The 16,003-nt window shown below is 63.9% G+C and overlaps 4 protein-coding genes across 4 annotated transcripts in view; 2 read left to right on the top strand and 2 right to left on the bottom strand.

Annotated features, from left to right (window-relative positions):
• LYPD2 (LY6/PLAUR domain containing 2) overlaps positions 1-983 on the top strand; it is a 1,900-nt gene extending 917 nt beyond the window's left edge. The window contains exons 2-3 of the mRNA XM_025870546.1: positions 198-317; positions 778-983. Of these exons, the coding sequence (XP_025726331.1) occupies positions 198-317; positions 778-983 (326 nt within the window). The remainder of the gene's footprint in view (positions 1-197; positions 318-777) is intronic.
• A 3,239-nt stretch (positions 984-4,222) lies between these two features.
• SLURP1 (secreted LY6/PLAUR domain containing 1) lies at positions 4,223-5,582 on the top strand. Its single transcript, XM_025871531.2, has 3 exons — positions 4,223-4,333; positions 4,762-4,881; positions 5,239-5,582. Exons 1-3 carry the CDS (start codon positions 4,273-4,275, stop codon positions 5,367-5,369), a joined length of 312 nt encoding a protein of 103 aa, XP_025727316.1. The 5' UTR covers positions 4,223-4,272; the 3' UTR covers positions 5,370-5,582.
• Positions 5,583-8,322: 2,740 nt separating this feature from the next.
• THEM6 (thioesterase superfamily member 6) lies at positions 8,323-12,710 on the bottom strand. The gene is made up of 2 exons (XM_025871211.2): positions 12,086-12,710; positions 8,323-9,877 (listed from the first exon to the last, which is right to left on the bottom strand). Exons 1-2 carry the CDS (start codon positions 12,596-12,598, stop codon positions 9,764-9,766), a joined length of 627 nt encoding a protein of 208 aa, XP_025726996.1. The 5' UTR covers positions 12,599-12,710; the 3' UTR covers positions 8,323-9,763.
• Positions 12,711-15,542: 2,832 nt separating this feature from the next.
• On the bottom strand, positions 15,543-15,843 carry PSCA (prostate stem cell antigen). Its single transcript, XM_025870545.2, has 2 exons — positions 15,819-15,843; positions 15,543-15,773 (listed from the first exon to the last, which is right to left on the bottom strand). The coding sequence occupies exons 1-2, from the start codon at positions 15,841-15,843 to the stop codon at positions 15,559-15,561; spliced, it is 240 nt and encodes a 79-aa protein (XP_025726330.1). The 3' UTR covers positions 15,543-15,558.
• Positions 15,844-16,003: the final 160 nt, after the last annotated feature.

Genomic DNA, 16,003 nt, shown 5'->3' with positions numbered 1-16,003 from the left:
CCTGCAGGCTGAGCCCGTCAGGGGCACACTCCGTCTCTAAGGACCACAGCTCAAACCTCCCGAGTCCTCCCAGAGTTTGGGTCGCTGGGCAACTGGAGCCTGAATGGCATGGTCCCCCTCAAACCTGTGCCTCCAGGAGAGCGGGCTTGGGGAGGGGCAGGGCCTGCCTGATGCGTCCTTTGTCCCTTCTTATCCAGTGGTGGCCCTGCGATGCTACACCTGTCATGAGCCTACGGGTGCGTCCAGCTGTATGACCATCGCCACCTGCAGCGCCAACGAGACCGCATGCAAGACCATCCTCTACTCCCTGGAGACAGGTCAGCGGGGGCTAGGGGGGCGGGGTGACCACCCTCTACCCCCTGGAGACAGGTCGGCGGGGGCTGGGTGGGGAGGGGCCAGGGTCCCAGGGTCAGAGCTGCCTCCAGGACGGTCACTCCTGGCCATCTATGCGCAGTGTGCATCCACTGCCTTAGCCGTTTGCAAAAGGGTTTTTGGTCCAAGCAATTAGGCCTTCCTCCCTCCTCCCTTCTTTCCTTTAATGGAAAGGAATCCTCACCTTGCCCGGGGATTACCTGGAGAGGAATTGCCTCACCCAGCCAGGAATCCTGTGCAAGTCGCTGTGTCCCCAGCACAGAGGCGGCACTCCGCCCACAGCGGCGGAAGGAAAGGGGAGTGGGGGACGGGTCACGGAGGGACTGATCCCACCCTGGGGTCACGGGGCTGGGCGTGGGGTCCCTGAAGCTCGTGAGCTGACCAGGCATGCAACATGGCCCACAGTGTACCCCTTCCTGGGGGACTCCACGGTGACCAAGTCCTGCGCGGTGCAGTGTGTGCCCTCGGACGTGGACGGCATCGGTCAGACCCGGCCTGTGTCCTGCTGCAACACGGACCTCTGCAACATAGACGGGGCCCCCGCCCTGGACGGCGGCCGCAGCCTGGCCTTGGCGCTGGCGCTCCTCCTGCTCTGCAGCCTCAGCCTCTAGAGCCCCCGCCCCCTCTGTCCCCACCCCCCATCCGTGCCAGCCCTAAGCGCCCCTGAAGAAGCATTGTCCCTGCACCAGGCCTCCTGCATCTCCTTTCGGCAGCCCTGCCCACCGGGGCGGGAGGGCCTTGAGCCTCAAGTCTGGCTCTGCCCCTTCGTCCTGTGTCCCCGTCCTGCCCATTCTCAGCCCCTCCTCTCCTGGTCCATCTCTGCACCCCCTGGCCTCTGGCTTCTCTCTGGGGCTCTCCGCACCCACAGGGCTGCCCCTGTCTGTCTCCTCTCCATGTCCCCAGACATGCTGAGCAGGGATGGTCACTAGGCCAGCAAACCGGGCAGGACTTTGCTCTCTGGGCCCTGCAGGGGGCCCGACTGCAGTAGGGCAGAAAGTGGGACCCCACAGGCAGGGGTAGCACCACTCCTGCCAGGGCCAGGTCACAGGTGGCTTCTCGGAGGAGGGGGCCATTAAGGCCAGGGCTTTGAGTGACTGAGAGATTGTTTGGGTAGAGGAGAGCAGGCCAAGCCCGGTGGAAGGAAGATCCAGGAGGGCTAAGGGTGGCCTGGGATCCGGGATCGATCCATGAAGCACCTCCTGCCCACTCACCTGGCCCCTGGACACGGTCCCCTTATGTTGGGCGGCAGGGGATGCTACTGGGCACATCCACCACCTGCCTTCTCCCGGCTCACCAAGCCCCACTCCCTGGGTGCCCAGGGCAGCCCAAGCTCCAGGGCAGAGGGGACCTTCACTCCACCTTGGCCTTGGCCAGCACCAAATCCTCCAGATCACCCTCCCAGGACCACCTGGGGGAGGCGGGAGGGGGAGGGGAGGAGAGGGCCTCAGTCACCCTGGGACCTGTCCCTCCTCTCTGTCCTCTGCTCCAGCGGCTTCTCCTGGGCCCCTGGGTGAGCCTGGTCCTGGGAGGGGGGGGGCACAGCAGTGGCATCCAGCCAAGCTGAGATGGGGCTGGGGTTCTCCCCACTAGCCTCTAACTCGGAGTCCAAAGAGCCCTCACAACCAGCCCTCACCCTCTCTGGGGTTCCCAGCTCTTGGATGGATGGCAGGGGGCAGCCAGGACCTGAAGCAGGACTGTCCTGAGGCAAAGGACACCCCATGCCTCTGGGAGAGGAGACCAGTGGCCAGAAGGCCCCCTATCCCTGGGACCCCAGGAACCCCACACCTCTGCCTCCTGTGGCAAGACCTACAGTCTCAGGGGCTCTGTGGTCCTGAGACAGATCCTTGAGGACAGAACCCCCACTGCCCAGCAAGCCCCCCGCCCCATGTGTCTAGCACAGGCTGACCGCACTGCATGGTCACCATCCACCAGGGACCCCTTCGGCAGTCTCCGGGAACGGCAGGGAGCTTGGGAGGCCAGGCACGGTCAAGTGCTGTCAAGATGCCTCCATTTGGGGTTGTAGCTCTGAACTCTGACTTTGTCACGAAGGGGCCCCCGTCCAGTAATTCCTCACACTTCTCCCATGGCGTTTCTCGTGTCTACCACAAAAGTGAGGAGAGTGGTGGGGTCACTTGAGTCTTAGAGCCTGGTCTGGGACCCAGTACACACACACACGCACACACACACGCACGCGCACACACACGCACGCGCACGCGCACACAGCCTTCCAGGGAAACATGGGAAAGCTCTGTGCCCTGCTCCTGGCCACTGCTCCCACCTGACCTTCCCTCCCCTCCGAAGCCAGAGCAAGGGCCCTTCCAGGCAGCCCCCGACAGCACATGGGGTCTCTCACCCTCCTGCCCATGCCAGCTGTGTTCTCGGCACGCTCGCCCCATGGCTGCTCCAGGTCCCCGTCCACCCCCTTGTCTTTACAGCTGCCCTCTGGGGCACAGGACGCTCTGCCTAGTTTACAGGTGAAAGAAAGGGGGTCAGAGGGATTCGTGAGCAGACTGGTCACACAGGAGGTCAGGCGGGGCTGGGACCCACTCAATCTGTCAGACTCCACACTAGACACTCCCTGGCTCCTCTTGCAACATCCTGGGTGCAATCACGGACCAGGCCCCAGGGAAGGGCCGCCCTGGGGAAGGGCCACCCTGGCCGCTGTCTGCGCCTGCACCTGCCATGTGAGGCCCAGTTGTTGGAGCTGCAGCAACCGCCATCTATTCCTTTGCAAGCAACGCCCTTTCTTTGTTTCCTCAGTCCACAAGGCCAGGTCACGTCGGCCCTCGGAACTGCTCTGGGTCCCTAGTCTCATCCTACAAACAGGAATGCCATCTAGAGGGGCAAGGGAGTCACTCCAAGGCCACACGTGGAGCCAGCAGCAAAACTAAGACCAAACCCCGGGCATCCTGAGTGCCAGCCCAAGCTCCTCCCAGCATGTCATGCTGCCTGGAGATTGGGGTACAACTCCATACCCTTCAGCAGCCCCCCACATTCTTTCATCTGCCACCTACCCATCCAATTGCTCTTCCATCCATCATCTACCTTCTTCTCCCATCTTTCCCCCCTCCATTCATGCGCTCTCCAGCCGTTCACTCCACCCGGAACCCATCCACTCCCTCAAACATCACCCACCCACCCACCCGGCCATCTACTCACCCACCATCCACTCACTGGACTCGGCCTTATAGCATGGGGAAGATTTGAGGCTAGGATGGGAGACCAGAGATGGTGTCCACTGAGAGGCAGAGCACAGACAAAGGTGTGGGCATGGGAAAGCCTGCGATGGGAGGTGGGCAGTGAACAAAGTCACAGAAGGCTGTCAGGCCAGGAGGTGGGGGGTGGGCAGAACCCTGTTGTCCGGGGCCTAAACTGGGAAGCTCAGGCTTGGCCTCAAGGTCATTTGTGGGGAAGGGGCTAGAAGTGACGGTGGGGCCTGTCTGGAGCCCCACACCCATCCGCCCGAGAGTAGCCCGGGGGGCCCGTACCACCCCACACCTCAGCAGGCACTCACCCTCCTCTGCACTTGTCCTGAACCCCCCCTCCGGGCCTGTGTTCTGCTGGGCACCTGTGTCAGGTGGAGGACAACTGGGTGTGAAGGAAACTGACCTGAGTCCAGGCCAGGGCCTCCCCCGTGTGGCTCAGTGCCCGTGTAGCGTCTGTGCGGGCCGGCACCACACAGGCTCGAGGAGTGAGGGGTCCCCCTCCCTGAGGGCCTGGGAGTGATGCGGCCCGCCTGCCCACCGTCCCGCCCGCTACCTCCCACTTCTACCCGGGGCCACCCCGCTGACTCACACACCACTTCCGCCGCCACCCTGGCATGCACCGCAGGGAGGGGAGGGTATAAGTGTCCACAGAGGTGGCCCAGACTCTGCCTCTCCCGGCTTCTGAGTGCGGCAGATGGCCTGGTGCAGGGCTGTGCTCCCGCTGCTGCTCATCGCAGCCTCCAGCTTGCATGCCGGTGAGTGGGACGGTGGTGTGGCTCGCAAGGGACATGTCTCTAGGCCTCACTTGGCCCACCTCCTTGGCGGGGGAAAGCCCTTCTGGGACTTGGGCAGAAGGCCTCCTTGGGCACCCCCTAGGCTCATCTCCCTTGCCCTAAATGAGCCTCCTGGGCCCTAGAGCCTTCGATCGGGACAGGCTTCAAGGCCCCATTTTCCAGGCAGGAAAACCAAGGCTCAGGGGAGGAATGCAGGGCTCCAGTCTGCTGGCCAGAGCCCTGGGCCTTGAAGGGTCTCAGCGAGGCGAGCTACCTCCCCCAAGCAGGGATGGGAAGGGAGACACTCCAGGTGGGGTATGCCCAGGGGCTAGACCGTAAGGGCCTTGGCTCCAGCCTTCCAAGATGGGTCTCAAGGCCAGGTGATGAGGTTTGCCCCATCCCTCGCCCAGGTGAGGCCTTCAAATGCTTCACATGTGAGCAGCCCACAGCCATTTCTTTGTGCAAGAACATTTCTTACTGCAAGCCAGAGGCCACGGCCTGCAAGACCATGCTGGTGCAGATAGAGTCAGGTGAGTCCAGCCCACAGTGGGCTGGGGGTCCACAGTGGTCACCTTCCCCAAATGGTCCTCAGGGCTGTGGGGGGCAGCGGTGGAGGTCCCACAGACTGGCTCTGGGGTGCAGCACAAGGGCTGCGTCAGCCTTGAGGCTCCAGGACCCCACCCCAAGGCTGCACTGCATCCCCTAGCAGGGGGCCTGGAGGGAGGAGCGTGGAGGACTTCCCAGGCCCAGCCATTAGTCTGGGGGTCACCGGCTCTCACTGGAGCAGTCAGTCAGGAAGGGCCAAATCGAGTGCCTGGAGGTTGGGGCAGCTGGGGAGGGCACTGGGCAGGGGAGGAGCAGGCTCTGACACTTGCCCACCCCTGCAGAGTACCCCTTCAACCAGAGACCCATGGTGATCCGCTCCTGCAGCACCTCCTGCATAGCCACTGACCCCGACAGCATGGGGCTCGCCCACCCTGTCTACTGCTGCTTCCGTGACTTGTGCAACTCCATGTAGGCCACCAGGCTGGGTGCCAGGGCCCTGGCCCCACTGGGGGCCACACTCCTCGGCCGCCTCCTTCCCTGAAGGGCCCGGCACCACCGGAGATCATCTCTACGTAGCCACATGCTTCCATGAGCTCCCTGAGCCTCGGGTTAATCATGGAGCCCAAGGGCCCAGAGCCTTGACAGGGGTACTCTCTGTCTCCCACACTTACAGAGAATAAACAAAGCTGAGGCAGAGGCGGCCTCCTTCCTTCCTGGCTGCCAAGAGCCCATGGAGCCAGCCTTCAGGAGTGCCGGGCTGAGCCAGGCCCATTCGGGACACCTGACCCCCCTTCTCACCCAGGGCCACTCATACTCATTTCACAGAAGGGGAAATGGAGGCTCCGGGGGAGAAATGCATCCTAGGCCGGCCTTCCTGCAAACCAGTCCCGCACCACCTCAGACTAGGACCAGTTCCTTAGCCTAAGGGAAGTCTGGCCCCACTTCCAGAGTCTCCCCTCAGCCCCTGGAGGCATTGCCCCCACCCCACCCCCCGCCCCCCAGGTGGGAAGGAAGCTGGAGTCAAGGGTGGGCATGTCCGGCTCCACAGGTCCAGCATGGGGAAGCTGGGAAGGGAGCCCGTGGACGTGCAGGCAGCCTGCCCGCCCAGCCCGGGTCTCCCCGGGAGCGTGTGGGGTGGGGCGCATCTGGGCCAGTGGACACCTGCACACCTCCACAGGCTTTGGTCACCTCCCCTGACAAGGGGCCTACTGTGTCCTTAGCCCTGGAGACAGTTGAAATGAGAGGAAACCGCGTGCATGGAACCGTGTGCGAGGACAGCCCAGCTCATCCCAGACACCAAGGGCCAGGGCTGGGCTCTGTGCCCCCTGGGCCGGCAGCAGCACTCCCAACCAGCAGATGGGCAGCAGTGGCCCTGGGGGGCCGAACCTCAGGCTCCTGCTTTCCCCTCAGGAGGCTCCCCAGCTGGCCCTGGTCGTGACCTGGCTCTGCAGCCCTGGAGAGAGGTGGAGGGCAGGAGCCGCACCCAGCACACCAGCAGCCTTGGAGCGTGCGTCAGCCCAGCGTGCCACTGCCCCGCTCCAGGCCCAAATGCCCACCGGTGCCCTCTGGGCTGGGGCACTTTCCAGGTTCTGCACATGGCCGGCCTTCCAGAGAGCCTCTACTGGGCCCTGGATTTGGAGGCAAGGGGCCAGGGCCACCACCTCAGACATGGGGACTGAACAGTATCACACTGCAGCTCTTGGCTTCAGCTTCCAGTGGGGCAACAGGGGTATTGCCTTTGAGCTTTTCCAGGATGCAGAGGGGGTGGGCAGCCGCCCCATTCCTGGGGAAAACAGGTGGGGGGCCCCATGCACCTGGGGGCCTCCGCACAGCATGGGCATGGCCAACAGAGGGAGCCCCTGCCCATCACCACCTGAACGAAGGGCTGCGGGGACCTCCCAGGGTGGGAGCTGCCACCTCGAACTTGGCCAAGTGGCATGAGCCTAAGGAGAGCCCCTGACGTCTGCAGGCCTGAGAACACCTCCCAGCCCTGCACAGCCCGGTGTCCCCCTCAGGAGCTGGGGAGGCCACAGACTGGGCCTTGGGAGGGCTGGCCCTGGGGTGGCCGCAGTGCAGACCGGAGCTGCTCACACCAGCAGGGGCACTTGGGGCCTTAGGATGGAGGAGTTGGCTCGTGGGGTCACAAAGAATGCAGAAGGACGGGAGGTCATTCACAAGCGGATGGGTGAGGCTGCTCAAACCCCACTGTGCCCTAGTCAGCAAGACCTTCCTCCCCTCTGTGGCTGGACCGCCTCCAAACAGAAAGAGCGAGAGCCTCCCCTCCCCCTGCTCCCACCTGGCTGGGGTGTGTCTCCCTTGAGTGGACAGAGAAACTGCAGTGCCCCGTGGGACACAGTGACATTCAGCCCAGATGCCCCTGACCACCCTGAACACCTCCTAGAGACCCCCAGCCCCTGCCCTGCCCCAGGGTGCCAACTGGCCGCCACCCCTCGATGCACCTGCTGGGACCCAGACCCGCTGTGTGCACACCATTTCCTGTCCCCAGTCCCTCTGGGGAATCTGTCCCTGACAGCTGCAGTGATCCCCAAGCTCCCCCACTGCCTGTATGTGCCCCACAGGACCTGCATGAACACCTCTTAGGCGAAGAGACAGATACTCCATGTAGATATCCAAGCGCCCCTGCAGGCTGGGGGCCGGCTGCTCAGGGCAGGTGTGAGGCCCAGCGTGGCCAGCCCAGGGCCCCCGGGCCTGCCTAGGAGGTGGGAAGAGTGAGGCTTCAGCCCACCTCCCTGGCTGCAGACCACGGGCCTGCCATGCAACCTCAGCCAGGCCACATCACTGCCACATCGCTACCCCATCACCGAATGCTTGCTGCAAATCCAACTTTTCCAACCGCCCATTCTTTTCCAGGCCTGCAGAGCCGGGCCCTCCTGAGCAGGTGGCCAGAGCACAACGTGGCCCACGCCATCAGCCCCTGCCTTATATCCTGGCAGCCTCCACCACCTACCTTCTTTGAGGGGCTTGCAGAATAACCCCTATGCTGACCCCACCCCAGACCCGTTACAGTCCACTGACCTCTGCCCCACCTGCCACCCCACAACCTCACCCCAGTAATCCCAGTCTGAGGCCTAACCTCCCAAACTCCTCCGGAGGATCCTGGGACTGGATCCCAAGACCAAACCAGAAATGGACACCAGCCACCCACAGATTGGGCAGCAAGGCCCGGGGGCTGGGGACAAGGAGAGCAGCAGGGCCTACACAGAGGTTGGGGCAAATCCTTTCTGGCCTTGGTCCCATGTTCTGTGAAATGGGAGCAAGTCCTGCCCTGCCTACCAGGTCCCTAAGTTCACAGGAACCCGAGAAGCCTAGACAGCCCCCCTTGTGGGAACACACAGCTGTGAGTGGCCCACTGCTTCCCTGGGGGGCCAGGCCTTGACAAATGAGGACTTCCCCCAGCACACAGGCGTTAAAAACTCTTTAATCTTGGGCTTTCTTTAAATAAAACAGAAACATTGCAGCTTTCCCATTGTGGCTGTAAGGCAGATGTCAGCATGGGGGGCAGGCAAGGGATCGGGGCGTTGCTGTGCTCCTAGCTCCAGTGGGAGGTGGGGCACCCGGACAGGGTGAAGGAGGTGGTTCCGGGGCTCCACGGCTCTGGTGCACACCACAGGCTGGCGGATGCACAGGCAGGTGGCCACCTCGTCCTGAACAGCCACACACGGGAGCAAGCAGCGATCCCACCCCCAGGGCTTTGACCCCTGTGTCCCCAGCCAGCCAGGGAGCTAAGGCTCCCTGCTCTGCCCACCCCTGCCTTGCCGTCTGGGCCAGTTTCTGCTTCTCTCCAGGCCTCCCTAGCTGGAAGGCAAGCGATTAGGCAGGAGCAGGCAACTCAGCAGGTGTCCCAGCATCAGGCAAAGCCCAGAAGACCCTTCCTCGGCCCCAGCCCAGGGAGCGAGGCAGCCCCTCAGCATAGGAAGGGAAGAGTCACCAGCAGGGCACATGTTGAGGACGACCCCAGGAGGGTAGACACCTGAGGTGCTGTAGGCCCAGAGACGGTGGGGTCCTACCCACAGTCACAGAGTGCAGCCCTAGAAGCACCCGGGGTGCAGATAAGCGAGGGCAAGGTGCAGAGGGCACCGAGGCAGAATCCCGCTCTCTGCTCTGCTCCCTGCTCAGCAGCAGGCCCCAAGTAGGACAGGAAGCTCACCACCACCCCAGGAGACCCTGTGCCATCTGACCTGCACTGGCCCTGGCCCACCCTCTGGCCATAGGCCCTCCCCGACCCCAGGGGAACCCCCGTGCCCTCTGGTCAGTCTGCCTGGGCCTGCCTCTCCCCCACCCACAGCCACAGGGATCTGCCTCGAAATGCTGTTCCGACCCTTCACAGCTCCTCACCAGGCCGGAATCAGGCCCCAGCCCTGCCCCCAGGACCGCTCTGGCTTCACCCCTCACCTCCATCAAACTCCAGGCTCTGGTGCTCAGGATGGCTTTAGCTGGCCCCTCTGGTCCAAGCACTCTCCCAACTTGAGCCTGTGGAAGTGTGGCTTCATTTGCAGGGTGGGGCCCAGCCCCCCAGCCCCCCAGCGCCCACACGCTGAGGGCCCTGGGCCTCCCATTTTCCTCATCATCTCCACCCCGAGGGCAGAGCTGGGTCAGGGCATCTGTGTGTGTGTCCCCCACCCTGCTGTCCGGAGCCCAGCGTGGGGGGGGAGGGGCGTCGATAACTGGCTGGTGGAGGGAGGGTCTGAGCGTGGGGAGGGGGTGGGCCAAGCCCGCCGAACAGCAGGCCACTCCAGCTGGGAGACAGCCCAGCCCGGCGGGCCCATTCTGCACTCTCTGCCCCCGGCAGGCCCGGAAGGGAGGGCAGGTGCCCCCAGGGTGAGGCCGGCAGGCAGGGCGCGGTGCTCACTGGTCCTTGACGACGTCACTGAGCCCGCTCTCAGCCCTGAGCAGCTGACTGCTGGCCTCGTTGTAGGCCACCCAGTGCCGCAGGTCTTCTGGTAGCTCAGGGGCCTCCACCTGCAGGGGGAGATGGTGACATTCCCACCCGTACCACTGCCAATGGCGATGAGCAGGGGTGTAAGGAGGGGCGCCCCACCAGGGTGCTGCCTTCACACCTCTGGGCCTCTGCTCATGCTGTTCCCTCTTCCTTCTCTTCCAGGCACCCTCTCGGAGGCCCTCAGCGCCTGCACTCCCCCCATGCTAGCGCTCAAGACCCCACCCTCCTTCACCAGCCCCGTCTCCCCAACAGGGCCACACCTGAGCCCTCTGTGTGTCCCCAGAACCCAGGCAAGAGCCTCTGAGGCCAGCTGGTTGGAGAGGGGAGGCCTAGAGAGCTTCGGGAGTCTGGAGCTGGGGAATGGAGGGGTGGGGGTGTGGAGGGGCGGAGGGGCGGCTGTCAGAGCGCCTCTGCTGGCAAAGTGCTGGACAGGGGCTCGCCTGGAGCCTCTCTTTTCTTGGGTGGATCAGGAGAAGCTGGCCCCGCAGCCCTGGGCTTGACTACCCGTCCCCACCCCTGCCCACTCAGCCACACCGCTGCCTTGCTGCACACTCAGCCACCATTTTGTGATGGGGAGGCAGGCACGGTGCGGGGTCCGGCCTGAGAGGTCAGAGGCCTTGCAGATGGGCTGTGGGTGTTCTCAGGAGCAAGGGGAGAAGCAGGGGCAGAAGGGCTCAGAGCCACAGCCCTGGCCTTCCCTGCAGATAGGTGAGCTCTGCTCAGCATCCAGGCCAGGCTTTCGGGAGCACTCTCTTCCCAGCAAGCCACAGTGACCAGCTGTAGTGACTCAGCTGTAGGCCAGCTCTCGCTCCAAGGCCACCCTAGTTTCAGCACGTAGCATCTCTGGGTACTAGGCTCAGATTGCCCTGCACTAAACTCGAGACTCTGTCTGGGGCTTTCCCTGACCCAGGCGCTAGGCTAGGCCAGGCACCGGGGCCCCTCCAGCCACGCCCTGGCCCTCCCATCCGTGGCCAGGCGTCCTCAGGGTATGCCTGCTGAGCGGGGCTACCAGCTCTCTCCAAAGCCCCTTCCAGCCTACACCGGCCACCTGGCACCCTCTCTTGCAGGAAATGCTCCCTCTGTCTTTTAGTTTCAGCTCTCAGTCCCTCGAATAAAAGCCTCCGTGGCCCGGGACATGTCCACATGAAGGGACACATGAAGCATCTCTGTCCCTATGGCATGGGGGACAACCAGGACCTTTGGGGGTGTTCAGAGACAGAGACAAAAACCAGGGAGCTGTGCCCATGGCCCACGGTGCAGCCTTGGGCAGTTCCCCTTGCCTGAGCCTCAGTTTCCCCACCTCTGATATGGGGGAAAGGTTGGCCTCTCACAATTAAGCTGAGCTTGTGTCCCTCCTTGCTCAGGAGGCACCTGTCCAAAGCCAGAGAGGGTGGCGTCCTGGTTTAGGGCACCTAGGGGTTGGGGCAGACCCTGGCTTTGGCATGGAGGCTCCAGGCAAATTTTTGGGAACCTGCCTTAGGCTGGAGCCTGCCCTGGAAACCATCACCGTGGCGGTGCCCTAGCTTGTCCCCAGGGCCCCTGTTGCCAGGCTGCAGTATCAGGCTGTGCTGGAAAGAGCAGGCCCTGGGGAGGGTCCCTCAGCCCTAAGCAGGCACTCAGGTACTCTCCCCAACTGGCAAAGGCAGAAAAGCTTGCAGCTCTCTGGGGCTCAATCTCCCCACCCCAAACCCAGGGGACGGTGAGCCAAACTGTGAAAAAGACAGGGGGAGGGGTGGGGTGTCCTCAGGTCCTTGGGAATTCCCCGTAACCTCCTCTTATTGACACCATCCCTTATATTCAGAACCAAGGACCCGAGAGGGTGGCTCCACACTCCAAGCCACACAGCAGCACCAGGGCTCAGACTCCTGGGAGGGATCTGGTCTGGGGTTCCCTGTACTGGGAACGGTGGAGGGTATGGCATGGAGTCCGGAGGGGCAAGGTTAAGCCGCCACCAGAGGGAAGCATGCTAAGAATGTGCATGAGGAGTTGATTCGGGGACCCCGGGAGCTCCTGGGAAGAATGGGCTTTAGTGAAGGGAGGCCCTGGATCCAAAGGAAAGGGCTGGAGTGGTACTCAGAGGGACAGGGGCACCCCAAGGCGGCACAGGCGGCTGGCCTTCCCTAGGGGAGGGGGCAGAGACCAGGAGCCCTGAGGGCCCTGCGGGGGCCGTGCACCCGGGTCCGGGGAGTGTGTGTGGGGGGGGGGGCGCGGGGATAGAGGGTGCTCACCCGGCGCTTGCACAGGTGCTCCACGACGCGCTCCGGCGAGGTGCCCAGCACGTGCTGGCGGGAGCGCAGCAGCGCGCACACGAAGCCATCGCGCAGGCTGACGAAGCGCGCCTCCACGTAAAAGGCGCGGTCGTCCCAGCCCAGCAGGCGGGTGCGCACCTCGAAGGGCTCGAACAAGCGCAGCGAGCGGCGATAGCGCGCACACGAGGCGGCCAGCACGGCTTGGGCCCCGAGCGCGCGCAGCGCCCCCAGGACCCCGCAGCGGGCCAGGTGCGCCGCGCGCGCCACGTCGGCCTCGCGCAAGTAGCGCGCGTTGTTCATGTGCAGCAGCAGGTCCAGGTCCGACGGCAGCACGCGGCCCGCGTAGCGTTGCTCGGCCAGCAGGTCGCGGACGCGCGGCTGCAGCAGGCGCGCGCGCAGCACGGCGCACGGCACGCGCACCAGGTACCAACCGTCCAGCAGCGCGAAGTAGGCGAGCGCCGCGACCAGCGACGCCACGAGCAGCCCCAGCATCTCGGCGGCGGGCGCGGGGCGCGGGGCGCGGCGGCGGAGGCCACGGCCCTGGTCTCGGCGGTGCCGGTGCCCGCACCGCGCCTGCCCGCTCGCCGGGAGCGCCGCGCCGCCGGAGCGAACCACCTCGCGAGGCCGGCTGGGGAGGGACGCGCCAGGGGCCGCCAGTGCCGCGGGCCAGGGCCCCGCCCCCCCCCCCCCCGGGCCCCCCCCCCCTCCGCGCCCTCAGTGGTCCGTCCTCCCCCACGTCCGCCCGCGTCCCACCCCACTTTTGCTTCCGCCTTGCGCCGCGCCACAGCGCCATCTGGCGGTGGCGCCTCGCACTGCAGGCGCGGAAGCGTCCCGGTGGATCCGCCGCGTCCCCCCCCCACCCCTTCCACCCGCGCCCGGTTGGGAGCCCGAGCCCCTCCTGCCTCTCTCCCAGGCCCTTGAAGACTCGGCCTGGCCTGGGAGATTCGGCCACTGATCTGAGCAAAATCAGAGGCTCCCGCACTTCCCGGTCCAGGTGGCAGGGCTTTGCAAGAGAAACGGACGCAGCGGTCCCCAGCGGCACTGCTTCAAGATTCCCCTGGAAATCGACCCTCCGAATCTCCAGAACATCCAGGGGTACCCCACCTCGGCAGGGCGGCCGCCCCCGTGCCTTTGCGGTGGATTCAGGGTGCATCACGGTCTGGCCCCTGTGGCTTTTTCAGTTCCAGTTTGTAACCTCATTAACCCCACCCCCCGGGTCCTGGTAATCTCAGACTCATTCCCAAGCATTCCCATCCTTGGTCCTCTTGCAAAGGGAGCAAATAACGCCAGGGATGGAGGAGAGGAGTCGCAAATGTAAAGGAATCACGGGTGTTCCCTTAAAAACGAACACAAGTTCGTCTGTCCAGGGGAACACCTCAGCCCCCGGATAGAACCGTGAGGGTCTCTATTCCTCGATATGGAAAGATCCATGTTTGAGAAAGCAGTTTGCTGGGGAGCGTGTACCGTGGCCCAGGTGTGCACACCCGCGGCATGCACCTGCGCGTGCTTGCACAGGAAGCGTCCCGCAGATGGTGCAGACACTAGTCTAGGGTGTGGGGGTCTGAGTCCCGCACTCCCTTCTTCCTGGCCGTTCTGTAGTAAAGGACGGGATGGTGAGGGGAGAGGGAGATTAGGGTCCCACCCACACCCTGCCTTGGGCCAGTGGGCTGCTCCTGCAGGTGGCTCCCCCCCTGCTGTCCCCACCCCAAGAGGAGGAGCCCCCATCGGCCCTCCGTGCTGGAGGACCACTGCCCCAGCTTGCTGGGTTGGGAGGGGCTCTTGCCCCTCCTTCTGTTGTCTGGAGGGCGGGGGAGGCTGGCCCCCCTCAGGCGCTCAGCCTGAGGCTGCATGAACTTGGGGACAGCTCAGGAGGTCAGAGGATCCCCTGGTTCCGGGACATGGAGAACCCAGCTGGGCCTCCCACATCACAGGGCCTGCCTGCCCTCTCCCCTCACCCGGGCCCAAGTATTTCTAACCCAGGAGCCCAGGACAGGGTCTGGGGGTCTGGGGCACTGCCTCACCGCCCTGAGTCTCAGCCCCAGGGAGGAGGACCCTTGCCCAAGGGTGTGGCTGACGTGTGGGCCACTGTAGGCTCCCTACCCTGCTCAGTGGACTGTGTGGCCCGTCCCTCTGGACTTCCAGGCCCCCCAGAGCCCCTCCAGCCACACCGCTGTTTGTGAGATCCTCTCTCTGTGCTTTATTCTTTTTCAAGCTTCTTCTGCTAACATGCTACATATTTCTCTGTTTATCCTTTTCACCTAACCCCATTGTCCTGTAAGCTCCGTGATCTGGGGTGGCTCTAGGGCATCAAGATAGGTCGGGGAGAATCCATCCAAGCCCGGGCCACTGCTGTTTCTGGTGTGCCTGGAACAGTGCCTGGAACATGGTAGGTGTCTGTTCTGGGCAGATGTCCCCGGTGTCCTCTATGGTCACCCGGGCAGGGTCGATGAGTCTGGGCCCCACAGCTTCAGGGCACAAAGTACCACCAGAAGCCCAGTCCTGAGTGCCCACCAGTCCTCAGTTTCCAAGCCCCAGCCCAGCTCAGACCCTAATGGGCCTAATGCTCTGCCCAGGGCCGCCCAGTTCTGGGGTGCCCTCCCAGGAAACAAAGGCCCAGCCCTGAACCCTGGACCCTGGACTGGAGCCAAGCCAGGTCTGTGTGCTGAGTGTGGCTTGGGCCCCAGAGGGGCATCGTGGGAGAGACCAGAGCCCACAGCTCCTCCACAGGAGCTGGGCGCCTGGGCTGGGAAGGGAGTGGGGAGAATCAGCACTCAGAGCAGGGAACTCTACCCTTCCGATGGAGCGACCTGGGACTCCAGTGTGGCTGCCCAGCACAGCCCTGCACCCGAACCCTGACTTCCATCTGGGGACACGCAAGAACAGAGCTCTCTGCCACCAGGTCAGGGGGACTTTATTAAGGGCCTCCTGGGTGCTGGGATTCCTGCCCCAGGACCCCCATGGCTATGGGGAGCTGGACCCCCCTCCACACCTCATCTCTGGGCCTGTGGGACCTCACATTCCCTGCCCCTAATTCTACTCAGCCTTCATGGCGCCCTCCTGAGTGCCTGCTCCTTGCTGGTTGCAGGGGACACCATGGGTGGAACATGGCTCAGATGATGGAGGGGGTGGGGCAGGGAAGGCTTCCTGGAGGAAGCGATGCCTGAGCAAGGGTTAAGGAGTAGGCTGCAACAAGGGAGTTGGATGGACCGCATGCAGGCTGGGTTCTATTGACTTGGAACAGTGCCACATCAATAGAACCCAGCCTACTGAGCAGCAGGAGCTGGGCAGGGCTTCTGGAGGGAGCCATGGCAGGCTGGAAAAGGCAGAGGGGCATGGGCCACCTGAGTTAGGGTCTAGGAGGGGCCTCAACTGGGCCAGGTGTGTGCAAAGAGTGCTCCAGGGCCCCTGGGCACCGAGAGCCCGTGTGGGTCACAGTGGGGTCCTCCCGGATCCTACAGCCTGCTGGGGCCCCGGAGCAGCAGGCCACCGGGAGCGGTGAGCAGTGTGAGTGTGACAGCAGCTGGCTGCAGGGCGTGGGCCCTGTTGGCGTTGCACAGGTCAGTGGAGCAACACGTGATGTTCTTCTTGTCTGTGTAGTAGTTCTGCGAGTCCTCCACACAGTGTGAGCGGCAGCCCTTGCTAATGACTGTCACGATGCCAACAGCACCTGGGGGTCGGGATGCTCAGCTGGGTCTGGGTCCTGGACACTCACCCACTGGCCTTGTCCCCACTCCCATGGCCCTCTTTCTGTCCCCTAACTACCAGTCTATAGTCACTCTGGGTGACGACCTCAAGACTGCAGTGTCAGGGCAAGTGCAGGGGCTCATCCACATCCACATGCCCAAGGCAGCCAGACCTTCTGCTGGGCACTTAAAATGCCTAATGAATGGGTGAATG

This window comes from Callorhinus ursinus, unplaced genomic scaffold, assembly GCF_003265705.2.
Source record: "Callorhinus ursinus isolate GAN/ISIS: 27379988/994484 unplaced genomic scaffold, GSC_fseal_2.0 scaffold5, whole genome shotgun sequence".
Classification (NCBI taxonomy): Eukaryota; Metazoa; Chordata; class Mammalia; order Carnivora; family Otariidae; genus Callorhinus; species Callorhinus ursinus.
This window is presented reverse-complemented; position numbering and strand designations above follow the sequence as displayed.